Here is a 21,653-nt window from a genome sequence, read left to right as displayed (position 1 = left end):
AGTACTGGTAACTGCACTAGATTTTGGTCCGAGATATGCCAGATTTCTTCTTCCATGAAGTACAAGGGCTGTGGTTTGTAGTGACTGCCAGATATAGATGTCTCTTCCCCATAATCTATAATTTGCAAATGTAAATAAGATGCAGCATCATCTAGCCTGCATACCTATTATTTTATTACATATTCTGGCTTTTGTACACGTTTTTGATTTTGATAAAATGTACCTGGACGTATTCAGGAGGTAACCATCAACTAGAACAATGCAGATACAGTAAATACTGTGAAAATTATATCTGCAAGAAACGGATAAAACTGAGTGTAGATTTGAAAGATATGATTGCTTGCTTCAATATCGTTTAATTGTCATATGCATAGGACTGGAACAATTATATTTTTACTTGCTCATGACTGTCAACCATTTTCTGGATGGAGAGGATATGGACAATTTTCTTGGAAGACTAGTTTTCATACAATCCTTCATGAATTAGCTTTCATACCAATGCTTTCATTGTGTTCATATCTGTGCCTTTGTGTGATCCCAAATAACATTCAAGTTGTCTTATTATCCAGAATGACACTATCCCCAATGTTACCCTTTATTGTATCTTTGTCTTAATAACGAGCTCAAAGTAATCAGACTAGCAGCATGCTATGTGCATCTTGACATGCTTACTAGCCATCCTCCTCACCCTTCTCTTCCAGATCCATTTCCTCATGATTTTGTCTGCAAACTGGGCGTACTTGAAGGACACATGCAAAATGCAAATATATCAAGATCTCAAAACGAAGGAAGAGCAGGAACTGCACGATATCCATGCCTCCCGATCAAAAGAACGACTGAATTCTTACACATAAGAGGAAAACAGTCCAACATTTACCAACAGAGCCATTCAACAGATAACCTAGCAGCTGTGACAAATCTATAGGCTGCTGTGTAGTGCAGATATGCAAGAGCTAATTACAAAACTGAACATCTACCATGATCAGTTTGCATTCATTCCTGTATTACAGATCATTTCAGCCCACAAGCCTTTTAGAAAGAGTTCCATTCCATCCTAAATTGCAATTGGGGGAGAAAAACAGCATTTGAAGAGTTATTAGTCTATCGGCCCAGGCTTTTGTTTCCCTCTGCACAATTGCAACTACATTATAAGCTAGGAAGAAAGCCAATTTCTGGAATCCAAGCAGACACTCCCACATGTTTAATAGTCTTGCAATGGAGCCCTTACATTTTCTGTATGCAGTAATCTGCTTTATTACTGTGGGCCACAATCGTTATACTTTTCCTATTAGCAAATCTAAAAAGGTTCTAGATAGTTTAAATATACCTTTTTTTTTTTAAATGGTCCCTGCCCAAATATTTTCAGTGTTGCTAATATGCAAATAATAAATAAATATAATCTAACATGTTAACCATCCTTTATCATGCTAAGTTCAATTTTAGAATACTTACCATAGTTGAAGTTAACCACTCAATACATAGTTTTAGTTTATTCCCAGTACTATAACGGGAATAGTGTCACATCTGCTACAGTTTCTCTTCAAAAATAGCTTTTTTTTTAATAACGTGTCAGAATCTTTTTACTAAACATTCTCATAAGTTTAAGATGTGCAAAAAAAAATTAATGCTTGTAGAATTTAATTTTGTGATTTTTAAACTTTCTGTATCTAACATTATTTCATTGTTAAGTAGTGCGGCAGTACTGTTGGCCAGCAAAAGGCCATTGGACAAATTCCATCAAAAGTCAACATGATGGGACTTCCATAACGTCCAATTTCTTATTTTGTTTTGTAATTAAAATGTTTAGAATATGCAGCTTTATTTCAAATCAATCTGTAATTTTAACCTGGTTATAAAAATACTTCATAATACATTCAAGAAAAAAAGAAACACAAAGTTCTATTTCTTTTCTGTAGAAATTTCTATTTCTATTTTTTTTAGTAGTTATGTGCTAACTCATTAACAATTGATTAAAAGCTCGTTCTTATAGACTGTTCAGATGTTTAAAGTAGTCTCATTATACATTTCTAGTATGTTAACTTTTTGTTTCCAAAGGCAATACAGTTAAATGTATTGTTGGACAAATAAGCATGTGGGTATGTTTCTGAAACGCTTTCTTTGAACTAAGAATTAAGGTTGTATTACTATAACAGAACATTACTGTTTTATTACTTGAGCAAGACATTTTTACCCAGTGAACTTGTATGATGTAGAATAATTTTCTGTAACTTACCATTTTCATAGCATGATAAGCAAATTTAATAATTTCCATTGTAAGTGAAGGCAGCTTCATATAGTTCCCTTTAAAATGATTAATCACAATGCGGCTGGTACCTTCACTATTACAGCTGAAGATAGCAATCAACACTTTTGGTTTGAAGATGTACTAGTTTAAAACTGTTTTATCTCCAGATTTTGTTTTAATATGTCTACCCATCACCTTCATTGTCAAATCTTAACATCACTTCCCTTTTTTAAACTTCCTTTTCATTTATTTTCCTTTGTCGTTGACATATGTCAAGTCAATCGAGATAAACATCAGGTAAACATAAATCTATGGCTGTATGAGCAACTAGTTGAGGATTCAGATCAAAGATTAGATTCTTCTCTCTCAAGATTGTGTTGTTCAGCTAAACATGAGGTCACACTTATTTGCCAAGCATTCTATTGTTTATAGGACTTTTACATAAATATTCATCATTTACTAACAAGGTAAGTATTTTTGAAAAACTCAAATTGTGTCTTAAGGCATAAGATTTATAAAATTTCAATAAAACAATTTATTTAACAAAATGTCAAGTGTAGCTGAAATGCTTTCTGTGCTAGGCCTGTTATAAAGGTCAGCTGCTCGGTGGCAAATTCACCAGAATGTCTCCTCGGTCTCTTCATGTGAAGCTGCAGGACTGTTTAAAAACAAAGACATGTCATTTAGGTAATCAGTAGGCAGGCACCAGCATTCACTTTAAACACAATCCTCAGTAAAACTGTTTTTCTGGTTAAGCTCAGTAAATCCCAAAAGCTCGAGCTACTGATCTCATCCCTGAGGAAGGGTTTCGACCTGATACGTCACCCATTCCTTCTTTCCAGAGACGCTGCCTGTCCCACTGAGTTACTCCAGAATGCTGCCTCACCAACGTCTTATTGTGCAAGGACACAACATGCTGGATTAACCAGCGGCACAGAAATGTCACCAATCCCTTCTCTCCAGAGACGCTGCCTGTCCCACTGAGTTACTCCAGCATTTTGTGTCTTTCTTCGGTTTAAACCAGCATCTGCAGTTCCTTCCAACACATACTGATCTCATTTGATAGGAGAAGGCTTGGTGTCACCAGAAATTAGATAAAATGTGAGCATGCCTCATGCCACACTGCTCTTGCACAACTAAGGGCTCTAACCTAGACAATTCAATGAAGGTTCACAAAAAGAACACCATTTGTCATGTGAGTCACAATTGTTGTTTATAACAAAGAAATGGGGGAGAAAACGAAAATAAGCTCAAGCAGAATAAAATGCCTCATCAACTTCTATTTGTCAACATGGTGTAAAATCATTAGAAGATAGAGCAAAGGCAATTCACAGTAATTTAAATACTTTCTGAATGTCTGCCCAGCACTGTCCTCAGCTTTGGCAGCTCTCAAAGGCTATCAGGGGGATTTTATGGGTGATGTTTCTTCATTGGCAAAGACCCAGATTTACCAATACCAGGCACCTTGACTAAGGGAAGAGCAGGAGATAGTCTGTCTGCCTCTGGACAAGATTAATGTGTGCATGAGGGATCCAAATCACTAAGATCTAGCCTGACTAATTATAGTTTTAAGAGACATCTTACTGTTGGCAAGCTTCATGGTTCTAAAGCAAAATGCTAAACAGACATTATTTAAAAAAACCTTTTGGGTAACTTCGTATAACTTTAGCACGCTTAAAAAAATAATAATAATAATGCTGTAAAAAACCGCACAAGCCTCTGATAGTCAATATTCATTCTAATCATATTTACAATAGGTAAATTATGGAAAAGGGGAGAAATATCTTTATAACATGCTGAAGAAGTCATGCTTTATCATTACCTGCCAATTTTCCCACCAGACAGTGTTTGGGATAAAGAACTCTCATCTCCCACGTCCTTCTTCGAGCTCTGTGAAGAATATTTTGTCAATCATTGGATTATAGACGAGCTACCGTACAATACAGCTTTGCTGCACCCTTCCATTCCTCTAGGTTTCACCACATTGTCATGTCCATTTGCATTTGAGTATTGGGGTACTCAATTGGGAACTTGGGATAGTTAATGGAGGCGTCTTGAGGGCATCAATATAATGGTCTAGGAGGCGCTGAAGGTGTATGAAGGTGGTCAAATCTCCTGGGCTTGATCGGATATATCCAAAAATACTGTTGGAAGATAGTCGGAAATTGCAGACTAAGCTAATTGCTATCCTGGCTAAGATATACGAGTTATCGTTAAATATGGGTGAGGTGCCAGAAGACTGGGGGGTGGCAAATGCTGTGCCTCTATTTAAGAAGGACTGCAGGGAAAACTCTGGGAAATATAGAACATTGAGTCCAACATCTGTGATCAAAATATACAAAACTATGCTGACCATCCCAAATTAGCCCTTGTCCATTTAAATACATGGATAACTTATCACTCAGAATACTCTGCTGCAACCTAGCAGTAAAGTATGTTGTGTGACATCTGAAGTAACTGAAATATCGGATGAAATATTTGGAAAGAAAAACATTTATTTCCTGGTGTATATTTAGAAAATGAGCTGATTAAATCACAGCTATATTGTTTGAAATATGATTCTATCAACAACTGCATATTTCCACCCACAAAATAGAACATAGAACAGTGCAGCACAGCACAGGAAAAGCACCTTCAGCCTGTATCTGTGCCACCCAAAATGCCAATTCAGTCTGAACATCTGCCTACATATTGTCTATATCCTGCCATTCCCTATGTGTTCATGTTCCTGTTCAAATGCCTCTTAACCAATGCTATCATATCTGCTTCCAGTACTTCCCCTGACAGTGCTTTCCAGGCAACTAGTATTCTGTAAAAACAAAACTTGGTTCGCAAATCTCCTTTAAAGTTTAGCCCCACATCTTAGAGCTGTAAGGGCGGCACGGTGGCGCAGCCTTAGAGTTGCAGCCTTACAGCGCCAGGGACCTAGGGCCAATCCTGACTCCGGATGCTGTCTGTACGGAGTTTGTACATTCTCCCTGTGACCTGCGTGGGTTTTCTCTGAGATCTTCGGTTTCCTCCCACACTCCAAAGACATACAGGTTTGTAGATTAATTGGCTTTGGTATAAATGTAAATTGTCCCTAGTGTGTAGGATAGTGTTAACGTGCGGGGATTGCTGGGCGATGAGGACTCGGTGGGCTGCAGGGCCTGTTCCTGTGCTGCATCGCTAAATTAAACTATAGTCCCTCATGTTTTCTAGGGTGGTCACTTCTTATGCCTTGCATAATTTTATAAACTTCCTTCAGCCTATGATGGTCCAGAGAGAACAATCCAAGTTTGTCCATCCTCTTTGATGAGGGTGCAGAAGAGTCTCGCTAGGATGTGGGCAAATACTGAGAGTATTATTTATCATACTCTCCATTCTCAGAAATATCCTGGTGAAGCTTGTCGGCACTCTCTTCAAAACCTCAACATTCTTCCTGTAATGCGGTGACCAGAACTGCACACAATGCTCCAAAGTGGCTTCATCAAATGTTTATATAGCTGCAACATGACTTCCTGATTTATATTCAAACCCTGACCGATGAAGGCAAGTATGCCGTATGCCTTCTTTACCATCATATCTACCAGTGTTGCCATTGTCAGAGAGCTATAGACAGACTCCAAGATCCCTCTATGCATCAATGCTCCTAAAGGTACTGCCATTATTACAAAAACTCCTTTTGCATTCTACCTCCGAAAAGACAGCACCTCATGTTTGTCTGGATTACATTCCATTAGCTATTTCTCTGCCCATATTTCCAACAGGTCAATATACTGTTGAATCTTTAGACAACATTTCCTCACTATCTGAAACTCCATCATTTGTTGTCATCTACAAACATAATAAGCCCAACTATATATTTTCCCTGTGGAGCCACCAAGTCTGACATCAGTCTGAAGAAGGGTCTCGACCCGACACGTCACCTATTCCTTCTCTCCAGAGATGCTGCCTGACCCGCTGAGTTACTCTAGCATTTTGTGTCTACCTTTGCTTTAAAGCAACATCTGCCGTTCTTTCCTACACATTTAGTTCGCTCCGCTGCGGAATGTCTCCTCAAGGTATGTCTACTTTGAAGCAGTTCTCCTCCTCTCTCTGACGAAAGTTCAGCACCATCCTCTCTCACTGCTCGCCACTCTGTGATTCCTCCTTCCCTCTGAATCTACAACCACGTCTTAACCCAAACCCGTTACCACTGCCACGTTTGTTTTCTCGGGGCTTGCCTGCGCCTCCGTCTTTTACCTCGTGGATTCCAGCAAGAGTGACATCAGTCCGAAACGTCACCCATTTCTTCTCTGCAGTGATGCTGCCTGACCCACTGAGTTACTCCAGCAATTTGTGTCCACCCTACATATTTTATCAAATGGTTTCTATATATCACAACAGAGGACCCAGCACTGATCCTTGCAGAACACCACTGGTCACAAGTCTCCAATCAATATAACACCCCTCCACCACTACCCTATGCATTCTATGGCCAAGCCAATTATGAATCCAATCCATCGAATCTCCATGGATCCGACGAGCTTTAATCTTCTGGAACCATGTGGAAAGCTTATCAAAGTCTGCACATTCATTGCCCCACCTTCCACAACCATCTTTGTCTCAGCCTCAAAACATTCAAGTTTGTAAAACATGACCTCCTCGCACAAAGCCATGATCTCCAATAAGTCAATGCTTTTCAAGATGCAAGTAGTTCGCATGTCTAAGAATTTTTTTCCAATAACTTCCGTACTGCTGACGTAAGGCTCACTTGAATTTCCTGGCTTGTCCCTATAGGCCAAATATGGAAATGAAGAGAAATATCCATTATTAAAATATGCTAAGTAATAAAACAGCCTGGGTCTATAATGCAGCAGTTTCTGAGATAAAATTAAAATTGAATTTAACATACTGATTTAAAAGCTGGCCAACTCGCAAGAAAAATATCACTCCCACCACTTCCCCATCCATAAACCTGACATTCATCCATAAAGCCAGAAGATTTACCTCATCCTGCTGTTGTTCTTCTTCCTTCTGCTGTTGAACTAGTTTCATATATTTTTCCAACAGGTCTGCACTTGAAGCAGGTAATTCTACAATTTCTGGAGTCTGTCCCTCTGGGCTTTGTCCGCCTTGGTCCAACACTGGCTTTTCCTCCTTAAAGTTTGCATAAAGTTCAAAACATTACATGCTGGGTCATTAGAATCTCAATAATGTTATTACAAGACAGAACTTTTCAGGAAAAAAAAGGGATTGGTTGGAATACTGCACATCTATACACACGCACACACACAGCAAAGACCTAAGACACCCTACAAATACTTCCGATCCCAGACAGTTTTTTTATCCCCAACTTTAACTTTCTGCTGTGTATCCATCCATTTATACTCATGGCCACTTTCTGCTATTTATTTATCCATTGGTTTTCACAGCCAATCTGTCTCAAAGCAGTAGGGTCCTAACATTTCATTCCTGCTTTTCAGTGCCTTTACTTACGTGTGGATGAGCTTGTGGTGTCAGTTTTTTCAGGCACTGCTCTGAAAAGCTTTCCATTAATAGCAAGGCTCATCCACAATATACAAGAATAATATTCAAAATGGGCAATAGGCTGATATAAAATGAAGAAAATATTACTATGTTTTCCTGCTCTTGTAATTCCGGTTCTGTCTCTTCTCTTTCCCGTGATCCCTGGATTTCCAGACATTGTTTCTCCTGATCCCTTTGTATCTGATCTTCCCACGCATTTTCTTTCACCCTTTGATTATCCTCGTCTTCTTTGCTTTCTCCATCGTCTTCCCCGATTTCCCCCTCTTCCTCTTTGCTTTCTTCTTCGTCTTCGCTGTGTTTGCTCACATCTTCAATCCGTTCCATTTTACCTGTACACCATAAAAATCTTATTAGGAGTCACACAGATGGATCACTTTATTTTCTCAAGTTGATTTCAAGGTTATTATGTTCATGCTCAGGAATGAAGAGATTACTTTTGGTTGATACCAAAGGACAGAAAACTCATATTTATGCCATGAACACGAAAGGAAAATCTAACTACTGTTTTTAATGTGTAGGAAGGATCTGCAGATGCTGGTTTACAATGAAGATAGACACTAAATGCTGGAGTAACTCAGTATGACAGGCAGCATCTCTGGATAGAAGGAATGGATGACATTTCGGGTCAAGACAACAGGGGTCTCGACCCTAAACATCACCCATTCCTTCTCTCCAGTGATGCTGCCTGTCCCTCTGAGTTACTCCACCATTTTGTGTCTATCTTGACTGTTTTTTAAACTTGCTTTGATAATTTGTCGGCTTATCCCCTTTACAACACATCCATACCAAAGTGTCATCAGCATGCACTTCTTCCGTGAATGTCGATGTCGGTTTGAATTGTAATGTGACCTAGGTCCAAGTAGCATGCTTGGTTATCAACTACAAGATGAACCCATGCTTGCATTACTGCAACTTACAACATTGCAAAGATATTTTTCTGCCTGAACAAGATGCCGAATTTTATACGGAAAATCCCTGAACCAAAGAAACATTGAAGAATCACAAACCATTCGCTTGGAGAATGTCACTCTAAATGAACTTGTTTTATGATTGTTGGAAGATCAATTTCCCTCCTGGGATAAATAAAGTTCCATCATATCGTATCGTTTGTGAGATGCTGTTTGAATAAAACCTTTTCTTTAAAACCCTTTCAGCAGTGCAATGAAATTGGCAGCATTAACTGCTCTTGCTATTGTATAGCAGGAGGTTGTGAGTCATGGTGTTGGCTGCATTAGTCTCCTATCTGACACATTGGCTAAGAAATTACTAGCTTGAGATAACCAAGGATGCAAGATCCATGTTACATTAGGTTGACAAAACAGATAGCTAAACCTCAGAAATGCAAGTCTTAGCACGTAATAACGACTGTCCATCTCCATTTTAAATGAATTAAAGGCCTTTCAAATACAAAAAAATCAATGCCATAACTGCTGTTGTCATTGCTGCTGTGGTGCATAAAAATCTTCCTGACATTCTTTCACTAAGAGTCCATTATTACATTACTTCTAAGATATTGAAACATCCAAAGCATTCTCATCTTATCTGATCTACATCACAAAATACACTAAGATACAAAATGCTGGAGTAACTCAGCGGGACAGGCAGCTTCTCTGGAGCGAATGAATGGGTGACGTTTCAGTTCGAGACCCTTCTTCGGTCTAAAGATGTAAACCAGCATCTGCATTTCCTTCCTACACACTCTTATCATAATATTTAATGTCAAGTTATTCATAAGGTTCATTTATTGTCACACCAATTGGTGTAGTGAAATTCAAGTTGCCTTTGCAGCACATTAATAAGAATACAACATAACATTATAAAGAAATTTAATATAAAACATAAAAACATCCCCCGACAATGGTTCTCACTGTGAGGGAAGGCACATAGTCCAGTCCCCATCCCCTTGTCCACCCATAGTCGGGCCTATTGAGGCCTCCGCAGTCGCCATTACGGGGCCCGATGTTTCAGGCCCTTCTCGCCGGGTGATGGTGCTCCGGCGTCGGGAGAACCCTCACAGCGGCTTGGGATACCTGGAACGGCCGCTTCCATTCAGCGCCTCAACAGCACCACCTCAGGCAAAACACCACCTTCTGGATTCAACGAACAACTTCACACAGTGATTTTATTCCCATTTCTCCTCACCAATCTCTTGCATATCCACATTGTTTATTACCATCTACTTTTATCTTGCACCATAGGCCCTTTTAATTGATTTCTCCTGTCTTCCACCTTACCTTGTGCACTTCCCCAGCCTCTGGAAATTTACACTTTTGGCAAAAGCTATTGACCTGAAATGTTTATTCTTCATCTCAACTGATGCTGCTAATCTGCTGATTATTTCCAGACCTTTCTGTTTTTATTTCCAGCATCTCCAGTATTTTGTCTCCGTATAATTATCTTCACATTCACAGGCCACATGTGAGTTATGCAACTTATGGGCCCAAATTCTTGAGAAATATGGTTTAGGGATACAATGTGGAAACTGGCCCTTCAGCCCACTGATTCTGTGCCAACCAACAATCATTCATACACGAGTTCTGTCCTACATACTAGGGACAATTTACAGAAACCAATTAACCTACAAACCAGCACATCTTTGAAATGTGGGAGGAAACTGGAGCACCCGAAGAAAATCCACACAGTCACTGGGGGAGAACTTACAATGTTTAAGAAAGAACTGCAGATGCTGGAAAAATCGAAGGTAGACAAAAATGCTGGAGAAATTCAGCGGGTGAGGCAGCATCTATGGAGCGAAGGAATAGGTGACGTTTCGGGTCGAGACCCTTCTTCAGGGGGAAGTTACAAACTCCTTACAGACGGCACCTGTAGTCAGGATCAAACCTGGGTCTCTGGTGCTGTAAGGCAGTAGCTCTAACACTGCGCTGCCTGATAAAATTCATAAATTAAATCATAAAAGGTATTGTAAAACATATCTTAGGTGCTGTCCATTTTGCCTCATTAATTTCAATTTACTTGAACCTTAGATCCACTTACAGTCCCCTAGTGAATGTATCGGACAATCGTTCACACTAGTTCTATCCTATCCCACTTTCACATTCATTCACTAAGTACCAGGGACAATTTACAGAGACCGATTAACCTAATAAATCTGCACGTCTTTGGGTTGTGGGAGCAAACTGGAGCATCCAGAGGAAACCTATATGGTCGCAGGAAGAACATACAAATTTCATGAAGACAGCACCCGAGGTCAGGATGGAAGCTGGATTTCTGGCACGAAGAGGCAGCAGTTCTACCAGCTGTACTCTCATCTTCAGGGAAAGCAAATTTCCATTAATGGGAAAGTAATGATTGCCTCTCAAAAGTCAAATAATTGAAATCTCATAAATACTAGAAATAATGTGTGGAAACACTATTCATTACGTCAGTATAACACGGCAACCAAACAATAAATAACTAATGCACACAGAGTTTACTTTCAGCCGTTTCCTAACAAGATTGAAATACCAAACAATTCGTGGCATAAATCAGTGTACATTGCACCATTTTTTTTTTTTGTATGTGTTCTGTACCTTAACACCGCTTTGGAATTATACGATATAAACATACTTGTAAATAAGTTGGTTAACAGAATATAGCAGAGACATTACGAGTCAAAAGTTGCCCAGTTTTAAAATCGTCTGAACCCATTCAGCCTGTGGAAGGTAAGTAGTGAAAGACTCCACGCTAGATAATTTCAGTCTGAAGAAGGCTCTTGACCCGAAATGTCACCCATTCCTTCTCTCCAGAGATGCTGCCTGTCCTGCTGAGTTTCTCCAGCATTTTGTGTATATCAGATAATTTCCTACATTTCGTATGAAAATATCCCATTTGAGAATTATTTATCTTCTCTTATAATACTCTTGAAGGAAAGCACAGCAGAATATTGATAAAGAATATTATAATAAACTTCAAAGATCAATGGAAAATATTGGACAGGCTAGATGAAGGAAGATTGTTCCCGATGTTGGGGAAGTCCAGAACAAGGGGCCACAGTTTAAGGATAAGGGGGAAATCTTTTAGGACTGAGATGAGAAAAACATTTTTCACCCAGAGAGTGGTGAATCTCTGAAATGTTCTGCCACAGAAGGTAGTTGAGGCCAGTTCATTGGCTATATTTAAGAGGGAGTTAGATGTGGCCCTTGTGGCTAAAGGGATCAGGGGGTATGGAGAGAAGGCAGGTACAGGATACTGAGTTGGATGATCAGCCATGATCATATTGAATGGCGGTGCAGGCTGAATGGCCTACTCCTGCACCTATTTTCTATGTTTCTATGATTCTATTAAGAATATAGACCTCTCCCATTTTAACAAGGGACATTAAAGCAGCCTACATTCTGACACACCATACCACAAGATGGCAGGAAACTCACATGCATCTGCTGGAATGGAAATTATCTTTTCGCCTTGTGAAGAAACAGAGCCTTTATCCCCGTTTTCTTGCCACCACTGGGATACGTTTTCATTAAGCATTGAAATGCCTTCTTGCACTGTAAAAAATACACAATAGGCTCTTTGTTTGATCTTTATAATGACACAGAAAATGTGAAAGTAGAAGCAACCAACAGTCACAAAATATTAATTTTGACCAGGTTCATTGTTTACTCATTAAAAGACTTGTTTATTATTCTTTTCTCAAGCAAGATTTGGATTTTAATTTTCAATAAACATCTGATCATAAAAACTCCTCAAAAGGTTTAACTGCCTGGGAAACCGGAAAATGTATTTTACTCTTTAACCAACGTAAATATTGCTGGACATCTGTCTTGCAAGTCTCCAGAGGAAAGCATTTCCTTTTAATTACTCTCAAATGTCTGCAAGTTTATTTCAGGAGTATCACATCTGTGTTTGCCTTTACATTTCCTTTAAAATGTTAAATCTATAAAGATTACCCTTGCAACTTTAGTAAGAATGGCCAGATTCTCAAGAGGCTGCTAGATTGAACCTTTAGCCTCAGACATTCAGTCACCCCTGCCTTCATTGAACACGGATTGCCAGTTCCTCACCAGCTGCCTGATGAGGTAATGAACCGCTGCAAACTTGCAATTTAAGAGAGAAGAAAAACAAGAGGGAAAGTTCATGTCAAATAAGTACGCTGACTGCTATCCCACTCACTATCCTCCTTGTTAAAGCAGGAAGTATGATGGCAGAACCAGTCGCTAGGGAGCTAAGAAAACTGAGGAAAGTGCAGTTTTCCCAGTTTTTTTTAGCTCCCTAATGACTGATCCAGCCATCATACTTCCTGCTTTAACAAGATAGCGAGTGACTCGGGGATAGCAGTCAGCGTGCTAAAGGGCCTGTCCCACGAGCATGCGACTCCATGCGGCAAGCACGACCTAACGTGCTCGCTTGAGTCGTACGGTCTCGCGGAGCCGGTCCCACTTCGATCGCCGGAGCCGTATGGAGTTGTGCGGAGCTGGTCCCGACATCGCGCGGGGCTCTGAAAAACTGACCGTGTTCAAAAATTCCGCGCGGCAACGGCCTGTCGGCCTGCAGTCGCCTCGACGGCGTACGCACCGCCTCGACGAGCATACGCAGCGTCTCGACGCCGTACGCACGTCTTGACGCTGCGCACACACGTCAGACTTCGCTCGAACTTCACATCACTCACTCGACCTCCGCGTGGCCCCCGCTTCCGGTTTGGTCACGCTTTGGTCATGCTCGTGGGACAGCCCCTTTACTTTTTTTCTTGCTGGACGCATGCACTGGAAGACTAAATTACTTTAATATTTTGCATCATCCCTATGTATGACTCAATTGCCTCCTCACGTTTTTTATTTAGTTTAGTTTTTAGTCTAGAGATACAGCCTGGAGATAGGCCCTTCGGCCCATCGACTCCGAACCGACCAGCAATCCCCACACATTAACACTATCCTACACCAAGGACAATTTTTTAAAACCTTTATATCAAGCCAATTAACCTACAAACCTGTACATCTTTGGAGCATGGGAGGAAACCGAAGATCTCGGAGAAAGCCCACGCAGGTCATGGGGACAAGGTACAAACTGTGCACAGACAGGATCAAACCTGGGCCTCTGGCGCTGTAAGCACTGTAAGGCAACAATTCTACCGCTGCGCCACTGTGCCACCCCCCGATTTAAAGATTGTCATAAAAAATCCAAATGTCATCCAAGTACATTGCAGGTGATAATTTCTGACAAATAATAAACTCACTATGCACGAGATCTGGTGAAATTCGGTCATTTTGTGGAATTACATCCCCGAACACAAATAGTTAAACAGGGAAGTAAGAAAATCTCAATGCGAAAGTACAGCTGTTAAAATTCACCAAGCATAATCATTGTATTGTGGCGTTCTGTGTCAGTGACTCCTGAATGAAGAACAGATATCGATACTCAAGGAAACAATGCACCCATGAAATGATCGAAAAAATAACTTTTTGCAGCAATTAACAACCTAGGCCTATGTTACGAGAAAATAGAGAAACAAAGCATGTATAGTATACAAAGCCCAAATCGATATTCTGGCAGTAGAAACATGATGGAATTCATGAATGCAACAAGGAGTGAAAGAAAGCAAATCTTTATGCTGGAGCATCCTAGGCTTTTGGGGTTCTGCATCATGCAGCAATAACGAGAAAAAATACTTTCCAGGATCTACAGAAGCAGGCCCCTTGAGCAGTGAGGAGAAGTGCTGGCAGTCCATGTGCAGAACTCTGGAACAAAAACTGCAATCCCCGTAGATGGGCCCAGCAAAGTGCAGTAATGAGAAACAGATTACACAAATACTTCATATTTAGTGGATAAGAACCTTAATTGCCAGTGATTTCGAGGACATGAGTGATATGGAGGCAGTGGTTCCCCACAAGCTGTTGTGTGTTCAATTTGGAGACACCATCTGGATAATGAATCCAGGGATACAACAGGAACCTTTGTGGTTAATCCATCCACTGAAACAGGCATGGTAAGTTTCATTGAATAACACAGGAGCTAAGAAAAGGCCTCAGGAGGAGGTGAAATATGTATCTGCTACAACTGTGCCTGGGGCAGCCAAAAGCTCATGATCGGACCTGGGGAAATAAAATTCCAACAGACGTTCCCATTGTGCCTTGCAGCTCCAACAAAGAGATGATCGGCTGTTAATAAAGGTAATACAGAAAGCAGTAGGAGATCTAATGTGTGCGATAGGGAGCACTCCTTCTGACCAGAGTAATATGCAATGAAGGGCCGGGCACAGTCTTAATAACTACGTTCACTTTCATAAGAGCATAAGTGATAGGAGTAGAATTAGGCCATTCGGTCCATCAAGTCTACTCCGCCATTCAATCGTGGCTGATCTATCTCTCCGACCTAACCCCACTCTCCTGCCCTCTCCCCATAACCTCTGACACCCGTACTAATCAAGAATTCGATAATTAGGGAAGACTGTGCATTAAGACTGAAAGAAGGGGGGGTCAACAAAATAGATAGTTTACAGAACAGTGACTGGCACAGAGAATCCCATATCCTCCACATGTTGAATTCTCTGTACTTTATTGAACAGGCCATGATACTGAGGCATCTCAGCAGTAACTTTTTAAGATTGGACTCCTTCATCGATTAATTCCAGGAAAATACAAATAGAAAGTACAAAGCTTTAGTTCTTGGGATTGATGAATAAAGGCGCGTGGCCAGGATGGGCAAGGCAGAGGCAAGCTGAAGAGAATGACTCCAATAGGGGCTTAAAGCCTTTGGAATGAGAACTTATCCAGGATTGTGCTGCCATGGCATAATTTACTCCTTAAAGAATGAAAAAAGCGATACTCTGAATATTATAAACCTTTAAAGAAATTTGAGCAAGACCTGCAGATGGCTCTTGGCAGGACATTAAATAGAAAGCCATTTGTTGTTACAGATGTCCATCACTGATGCTTAAAGTGACGTACTCATGTCAGAAATGCATGGCAGCCAGCAGCTGCAGTTCCTGTTTTATACATGATGCTGTCTGACCCGCTGAGTTACTCCAGCAATTTGTCTTAGTTTCATGTCAAACCTATGCTGATGGCATCCGCCTTAGGTGGTTGAGGGGGGATAGTCCAAATATTAGACACACTTGTTAGCAGTGTACTGAGTTAGGATAACCATTAAGTGACAAGTCATCAACTAGACATTTTATGTTTCAATGGTTAATGCCTTGAATAAAGCAGAAGGAAACAGGCAGGCATATGAATTCATGTCGGCAAAAAAGTTTTTTAATAGTTTAGAGATATATCGGGGAAACAGGCCCTTTGGCACTCCGAGTCCACACCGACCAGCGATCCGCACACATTAACACTGTAGATCAATCACCATTAGGCCATTCGGCCCATCAAGTCTACTCCGCCATGGATCACATCAGCTAATAGTGATTGATCTACAAACACCACCCTACACACACTAGGCACACTATGGACAATTTTACATTTATACCAAGCCAATTAGCCTACAAACCTGTATGTCTTTGGAGTGTGGGAGGAAACTGACGATCTCGTAGAAAACCCACGCACGTCACGGGGCGAATGTACAAACTCCGTACAGACAAGCACAGGTCAGGATCGAACCAGTGTAAGGCAGCAACTCGACTGCTTCGCCACCATGCCGCTCTGGGACCCATTTAGGAAATGCTCATGTGCTCCAGCTTCAGGAATATTTTCCTCTTGTAGTACCGCATCTGATGCACTTTTAAACTTCCATGTTAAAAATCACATCACTAAGATTGTAGATCCACATCAAGCTGAGCGGTGGAATATCTTGGACCAGATTTACTCTTGCAATTCAGTCTTTCATTCCCTCATGTAGGCATTGCGTATCCCAATATAATTATTTCCAGGTCTACAAAATCCCTTTTAACAATACTTTTAACAAATTGGTGGATTATTGTCTACACTCTCCTCTCTTTTCTGACAATTTTACAAATCTAGTGGCAAACCAGAGCGTGCATTATCCAGTTCCTTTTAAGGTAAAAAAGTTTCTTGAATTCACAAGTTTTCCTTTCCTTCCCCTTCTTAGATTAGTCTAATACATGCAATTCACCTGAATTCCCATTACACTTCTTTTGTGTGATCAGTGATCCAGGTTTTAGATATAGATTTGGACCAGAGTTTTCTTTTTATCTGTAAAATTCTACAGACCAGTCAGTTTTTCCTAAATCAAATATTTAACTTACTGATTTCACACTGATCATCAGGTTGATCAAGTCGCTCTTTAAACCTTGGAAATGTTGAAGGCATAGACACAGGATTATCAATCTGATTATTTTCTGACCTGCAAGTTAATTAGAAAGAAAAACAAAATCACGGAAGATATTCACTGCTATTAAAGTTGCCAGAGTAAAAAGTTCAGTTTCACTTTTCCATTATAAAATTGTTAAAATATTCATCCCAACAAATATCGTCTGCCTGATTTAGTAAAGATGCAATGATTGTACTGCTGTCAAAAATAAAACTAAGTGCGGATCCCCAATTAAGAGATAAGTAATTAAGTAAGTAAATTTATTGACCAAGTATTCACATACAATGAATTTGCCTTGGTGCTCCACCCACAAGTAACAACATGACATACAGTGACAATTACGAATGACTCAGAAAACACTAAACATTAATAATAATAATAATAATAATAATAAAACATTAATGATAAAACACCATTGATCAAGCATGTGAACCAACAAAATACCAGATCAAAGGGAGGCTACAGATTTTTGGCTGTTGAGTAGAGCAACTACTCGTGGATAAAAACTGTTTTTATGTCTGGCTGTGGCAGCTTTGACAATCCGGAGTCGCCTTCCAGAGGGAAATGATTCAAAGAGTTTGTGGCCAAGGTGAGAGGGGTCAGAGATGATCTTGCCTGCTCGCTTCCTGGCCCTTGCAGTGTACAGTTCGTCAATGGAGGGAAGGTTGCAGACAATAATCTTCTCCCCTGTTAATTTACATGTGAGTGAATATTAGTATATTTTACTGTAATAAGGTAAGACTTGGTATCAATCTCCCTCACTCCAAATATTTTAAGGATGGATATTAGATGGATTTTTTTTTTTAATTAATTGAGCCAATGAACGGAACCATGGAAGTTACCTTTGAAATGTAAAATCAGATGATTAAAAAATGACTAGTGTTTGGCATGCTGGAAAAATCATCAGCGATGGATAATCCACCATGGAACAACGATGAACAGGAAAGGGCCACACTGTCAGACATGCTGTGGACCATAGACTCCTGCAAAGACTGCCCTTTTGATATCAAGCAACTGAAATGCAGCTATGTAAAATTTGAAGTATTAAATGCAAAACTATTGCAATGTTGTCAAACTACTTCAAGTGTGCAATGAAAATTAAATGGATGACATGAAATAAACATAATCTTATTTCCTATCACTGTTCTGCTCTTAGCCACTCCAGTTACAGTCAGTATACAGTTAAAATCAAATGCTGATCTACAAATTAGATATAGGGAGACAGAAAAAGGAGATGCAGGAGAAGAAGAACCCATCGTCTTACAGTTCCACGTAATAAGCAGAAGCTTGGAAGCAGGATCCCTGGGTGAAAATGCTGCTGTGCAGAATTAGAAGTATAAAATGTCAAAATAATTTAATTTTGAATGTTGTAAAACAATTTAGAGTATAAAATGTTCAACAATCTTTGATTCAAGCAGTAATGAAAAGGTAGAACGTTTAAATTATACCTGTACAAAAATCAGAAAAATAATTGGGCTTACCTTAAACAGCAAATAAATGTAATTGTTTTTTGTGTTAGTGCACTGCCAATATCAGATTAAGTAATGAGAATGAGGTAGAAATATGGAACATTTTCTTACTGCGAAAATCAGATGGATAGTTTATGCTCTATTTGTTAATTTCAAAAGATATAGTCTACTAGTAATGCTTAGTCATTCACTGCATCCCATTTGTTCCCCTTGTATTGCCATTTAGAGTGAAAGGAGGAAAGTCAGAAGGCAATCAAACAAAGTTAACTTGGTTTGGTAAAAGAAAAATGGGAGTCAAGGGGTGAGCACAGAAAAGTAGAATTGAGGTTGATTAAAAAAACCTTGATCATAATGAATAGCTGAGCAGACTTCTGAGGCCCACTAGCCACCTCTTGTCCCTGGTTCATACTTTAGTTTTCCCACTTACTACATGGTTTAGTTTTAAGCACAATTGGGATGTTTTTTTTGTCGATATTACAGAATAATTTACTAAAACAGGAATGTCTGTTGAATAGGATTTTTACCTTTCATTCGCAGCACAGATGGCGGATAAAGGACAATTTGCTGTATTGACAACTTGAAAATCACAGGATTGTACTTGACTGGTTGTAATTGATGACTGATGTTCTGATACACCGGGAACACAGACCATAAATGATCCATCCTCACCTTTTTAAAACAAAACATATATTTATAAGCACACATTTGGTTGTTAATAGCTATTTCTAAAATGCTTAAATACTTCAGGATATAGTATACTTACATTTTAAAATTAAAATGATTAAAATATATAGTCTAGGTAATAATAATTCATTTTCTTTTCCTTCATTCCAAATAAAACCTCACCCAAAAAGGAAAAAGATCTAGTCATAACTTGCAAGGCAATCTATAAACAAGCATTTTTCATTTTATTTTTATTCTAATTATGTTTTATTGGGAGAAAGTCAAGATTACAAAGGATGCAATAATACTATGACAAGTAGAAGTAGTGGCTTTGCAATAGAACAAAAAAAAAGTGGTTACAAATATATTAGTACAATTCAGGAAAAAAACGGAAATGCAAAAAATGTTGAGCAAAAAAGAAAGAATTTGTTTTCAGATCAATATAGATCTTCAACCTAAACCATCAACTCTGTTTCTCTCACCAAAGAACCTGCTCCACCCACTGAACACTTCCAGCATATCCTGTTTTTGTTTCACATTTTCCAGCATCTGATGTTTTTTCTTTGAAATATAGTTCAGAAGTTCAACTCCTGCCGCTTTGAACTCAAGCCCATATGAAGATATCCAGTGAATCTGTACGGACACTGTTTGGCTTCATTTCTGTGCGATGTCACCTATTTAGACTGCAATTAAGAATTATTTTTAATTTGTTGTATTCTTGCATGCAGATAGTTTAGATCGCATAGTTTTCAGAGATAAACTAACATTAGAGGTAGACAATAACTTTAAAAAGTTGACCCCCCCCAGGTTCCAATTTTGCCCCCCAGGTTCCTATTAATCTTTCCAGCCCAAAATTGTTACCTATAGTGAAATAAGCCTAAAAACTGGTTTAATTTATGTGCAGAAAGGATTCACAAGGACATTGCCAGGACTGGGGTGCTTGAGTCATTAGGAGAGACTGAATGGGCTGGACCTGTTTTCTCTGGGGAAAGGAGACCTTATCAATGTTTATTAAACCATGAGAGGCTGAGATAAGATGAATTGTCACAATCATTTTTCCCAGGATAGTGGAGTTTAAAACTAGAGGGCAAAGGTTTAAGGTGAGAAGGGAAAGATTTAAATGGCAGAGTAGACTTGATGGGCTGAATGGCCTAATTCTGCTCCTATAAAGTGGCCTAAATTCAGATGTATTCAATAGGCCATGGGCCCGAGAGGACAATAGATAGTTGTTAATGCATCCGGTGACATTTTTGTTGCATCTGTCTATGCCTCTCATATAAAAGTATGAGAGCCAACAACAGGATAGACAGTCAGAATCTTTCTCCCAGAGTGGAAATGTCTAAAAATGAAATGTCATTGGCCATAGCTTTAGGAGAGAGAGGCAAAGTTTGTGCAAGGCAATTTTTTATATATTGAGAGTGATGAGGCAGATAATGGCATTTAGATAGGCAGATAGATATGCATGGAATGAAAGGATATAGACCATGCAGAGGCAGCGGAGATTAGTTTAACTTGACATTAAGTTCGGTACAAACATTGTGAGCCAAAGGACCTGTTCCTGTGCTGTACTATTCTATGAACAGGAGTTCAAGGTAAACCAAAAACTGCTTGAGAAGGGGTATGGAAACTTGCTGAATTGTGTAGGGATTGGTGAGGATGGGGTGAAGATTTCATGAGGATCCAATTATTGTTCAATGCAAGAAGCACTTAGAGTCATACAGCTCAGAAACAGACTCTTCAGCCTAGCTTGCCTATGCCGACCAAGGTGCCCCATCCACACTAGCCCCATTTGTCCGTATATTGCCCATTTCCCTATAAGCCGTTCCGATCCATGCATCTGTCAAAATGCCTTTTAAATGTTGTTACTGTTTCTGTCTCAATTACCTCCTCCGGCAGCTCATTCCATATTTACCTCAATCGTATTTACCGTACTCATATTTACCTCAATCGTTCCCCTCTCACCTGTCCTCGGGATCTAAATTCCCCTACTCTGGGCAAAAACGCTGAGCATCTAGCCTATCTATTTCCTTTCAAGATGGCGGCCGTGAGGCTTGCCGCAGTACAAGCAGTGTTCCTGTCTGCCGTTTTAGTGTCTGCGTTATTTGTTAGCAAAGTGTCGTGCTTAATCCAGTACTCCCGTTCGGAGCTTTTAAACCTCAGCGATTCGGGCCCAGCTACATCCTTGCTGGAGGAGAAATTACAGGACTTAAACATCTCAAGCCACTCTACATCATGGCTGCCGGCCAAAAAGGGCCACTGCTCCGGCACCTTTGCCAGGTTCAGGAGACGCCCTTACCGGCCACCGCTCCCAGCCCTTCTGCTGTCAAACGTCAGATCCCTCCGGCACAAAATGGATGAACTCCAACTTATGATACAAACTAACAAAGACTACAGTGACTGCTCTGCCATCTGCCTGACAGAGACCTGGCTGGATCAATCAGTACCTGACCAAGCGGTAACACTTCCAGGTTTCACATTACATCGTGCCGATAGATCATCCAAACTATCGCACAAGGCAAAAGGCGGTGGCGTTTGCATAATGATCAATGAACGCTGGT

The 21,653-nt window shown here is 39.9% G+C and overlaps 2 protein-coding genes across 5 annotated transcripts in view; one reads left to right on the top strand and one right to left on the bottom strand.

Moving 5' to 3' along the window:
• The window catches only part of gpm6b (glycoprotein M6B), a 186,252-nt gene extending 183,459 nt beyond the window's left edge, over positions 1-2,793 (top strand). For both annotated transcript variants that reach the window (XM_033033352.1, XM_033033348.1), the window contains one exon: positions 702-2,793. In XM_033033352.1, the coding sequence (XP_032889243.1) occupies positions 702-854 (153 nt within the window). In that variant the 3' untranslated portion in view covers positions 855-2,793. The remainder of the gene's footprint in view (positions 1-701) is intronic.
• Positions 341-21,653, bottom strand: part of ofd1 (OFD1 centriole and centriolar satellite protein) — a 92,023-nt gene continuing 70,710 nt past the window's right edge. For 2 of the 3 annotated variants that reach the window (XM_033033345.1, XM_033033347.1), the window contains 7 exons: positions 18,957-19,101; positions 16,899-16,996; positions 12,127-12,243; positions 7,844-8,085; positions 7,217-7,366; positions 4,068-4,135; positions 341-2,903 (listed from right to left, as the gene is read on the bottom strand). In XM_033033345.1, the coding sequence (XP_032889236.1) occupies positions 2,861-2,903; positions 4,068-4,135; positions 7,217-7,366; positions 7,844-8,085; positions 12,127-12,243; positions 16,899-16,996; positions 18,957-19,101 (863 nt within the window). In that variant the 3' untranslated portion in view covers positions 341-2,860. The remainder of the gene's footprint in view (positions 2,904-4,067; positions 4,136-7,216; positions 7,367-7,843; positions 8,086-12,126; positions 12,244-16,898; positions 16,997-18,956; positions 19,102-21,653) is intronic. The other variant, XM_033033346.1, reaches the window with a different exon arrangement.

Source organism: Amblyraja radiata, chromosome 14, assembly GCF_010909765.2.
Source record: "Amblyraja radiata isolate CabotCenter1 chromosome 14, sAmbRad1.1.pri, whole genome shotgun sequence".
Taxonomy (NCBI): Eukaryota; Metazoa; Chordata; class Chondrichthyes; order Rajiformes; family Rajidae; genus Amblyraja; species Amblyraja radiata.
The sequence above is the reverse complement of the archived record's forward strand: the minus strand, read 5'-3'. Positions and strand labels throughout refer to the sequence as shown.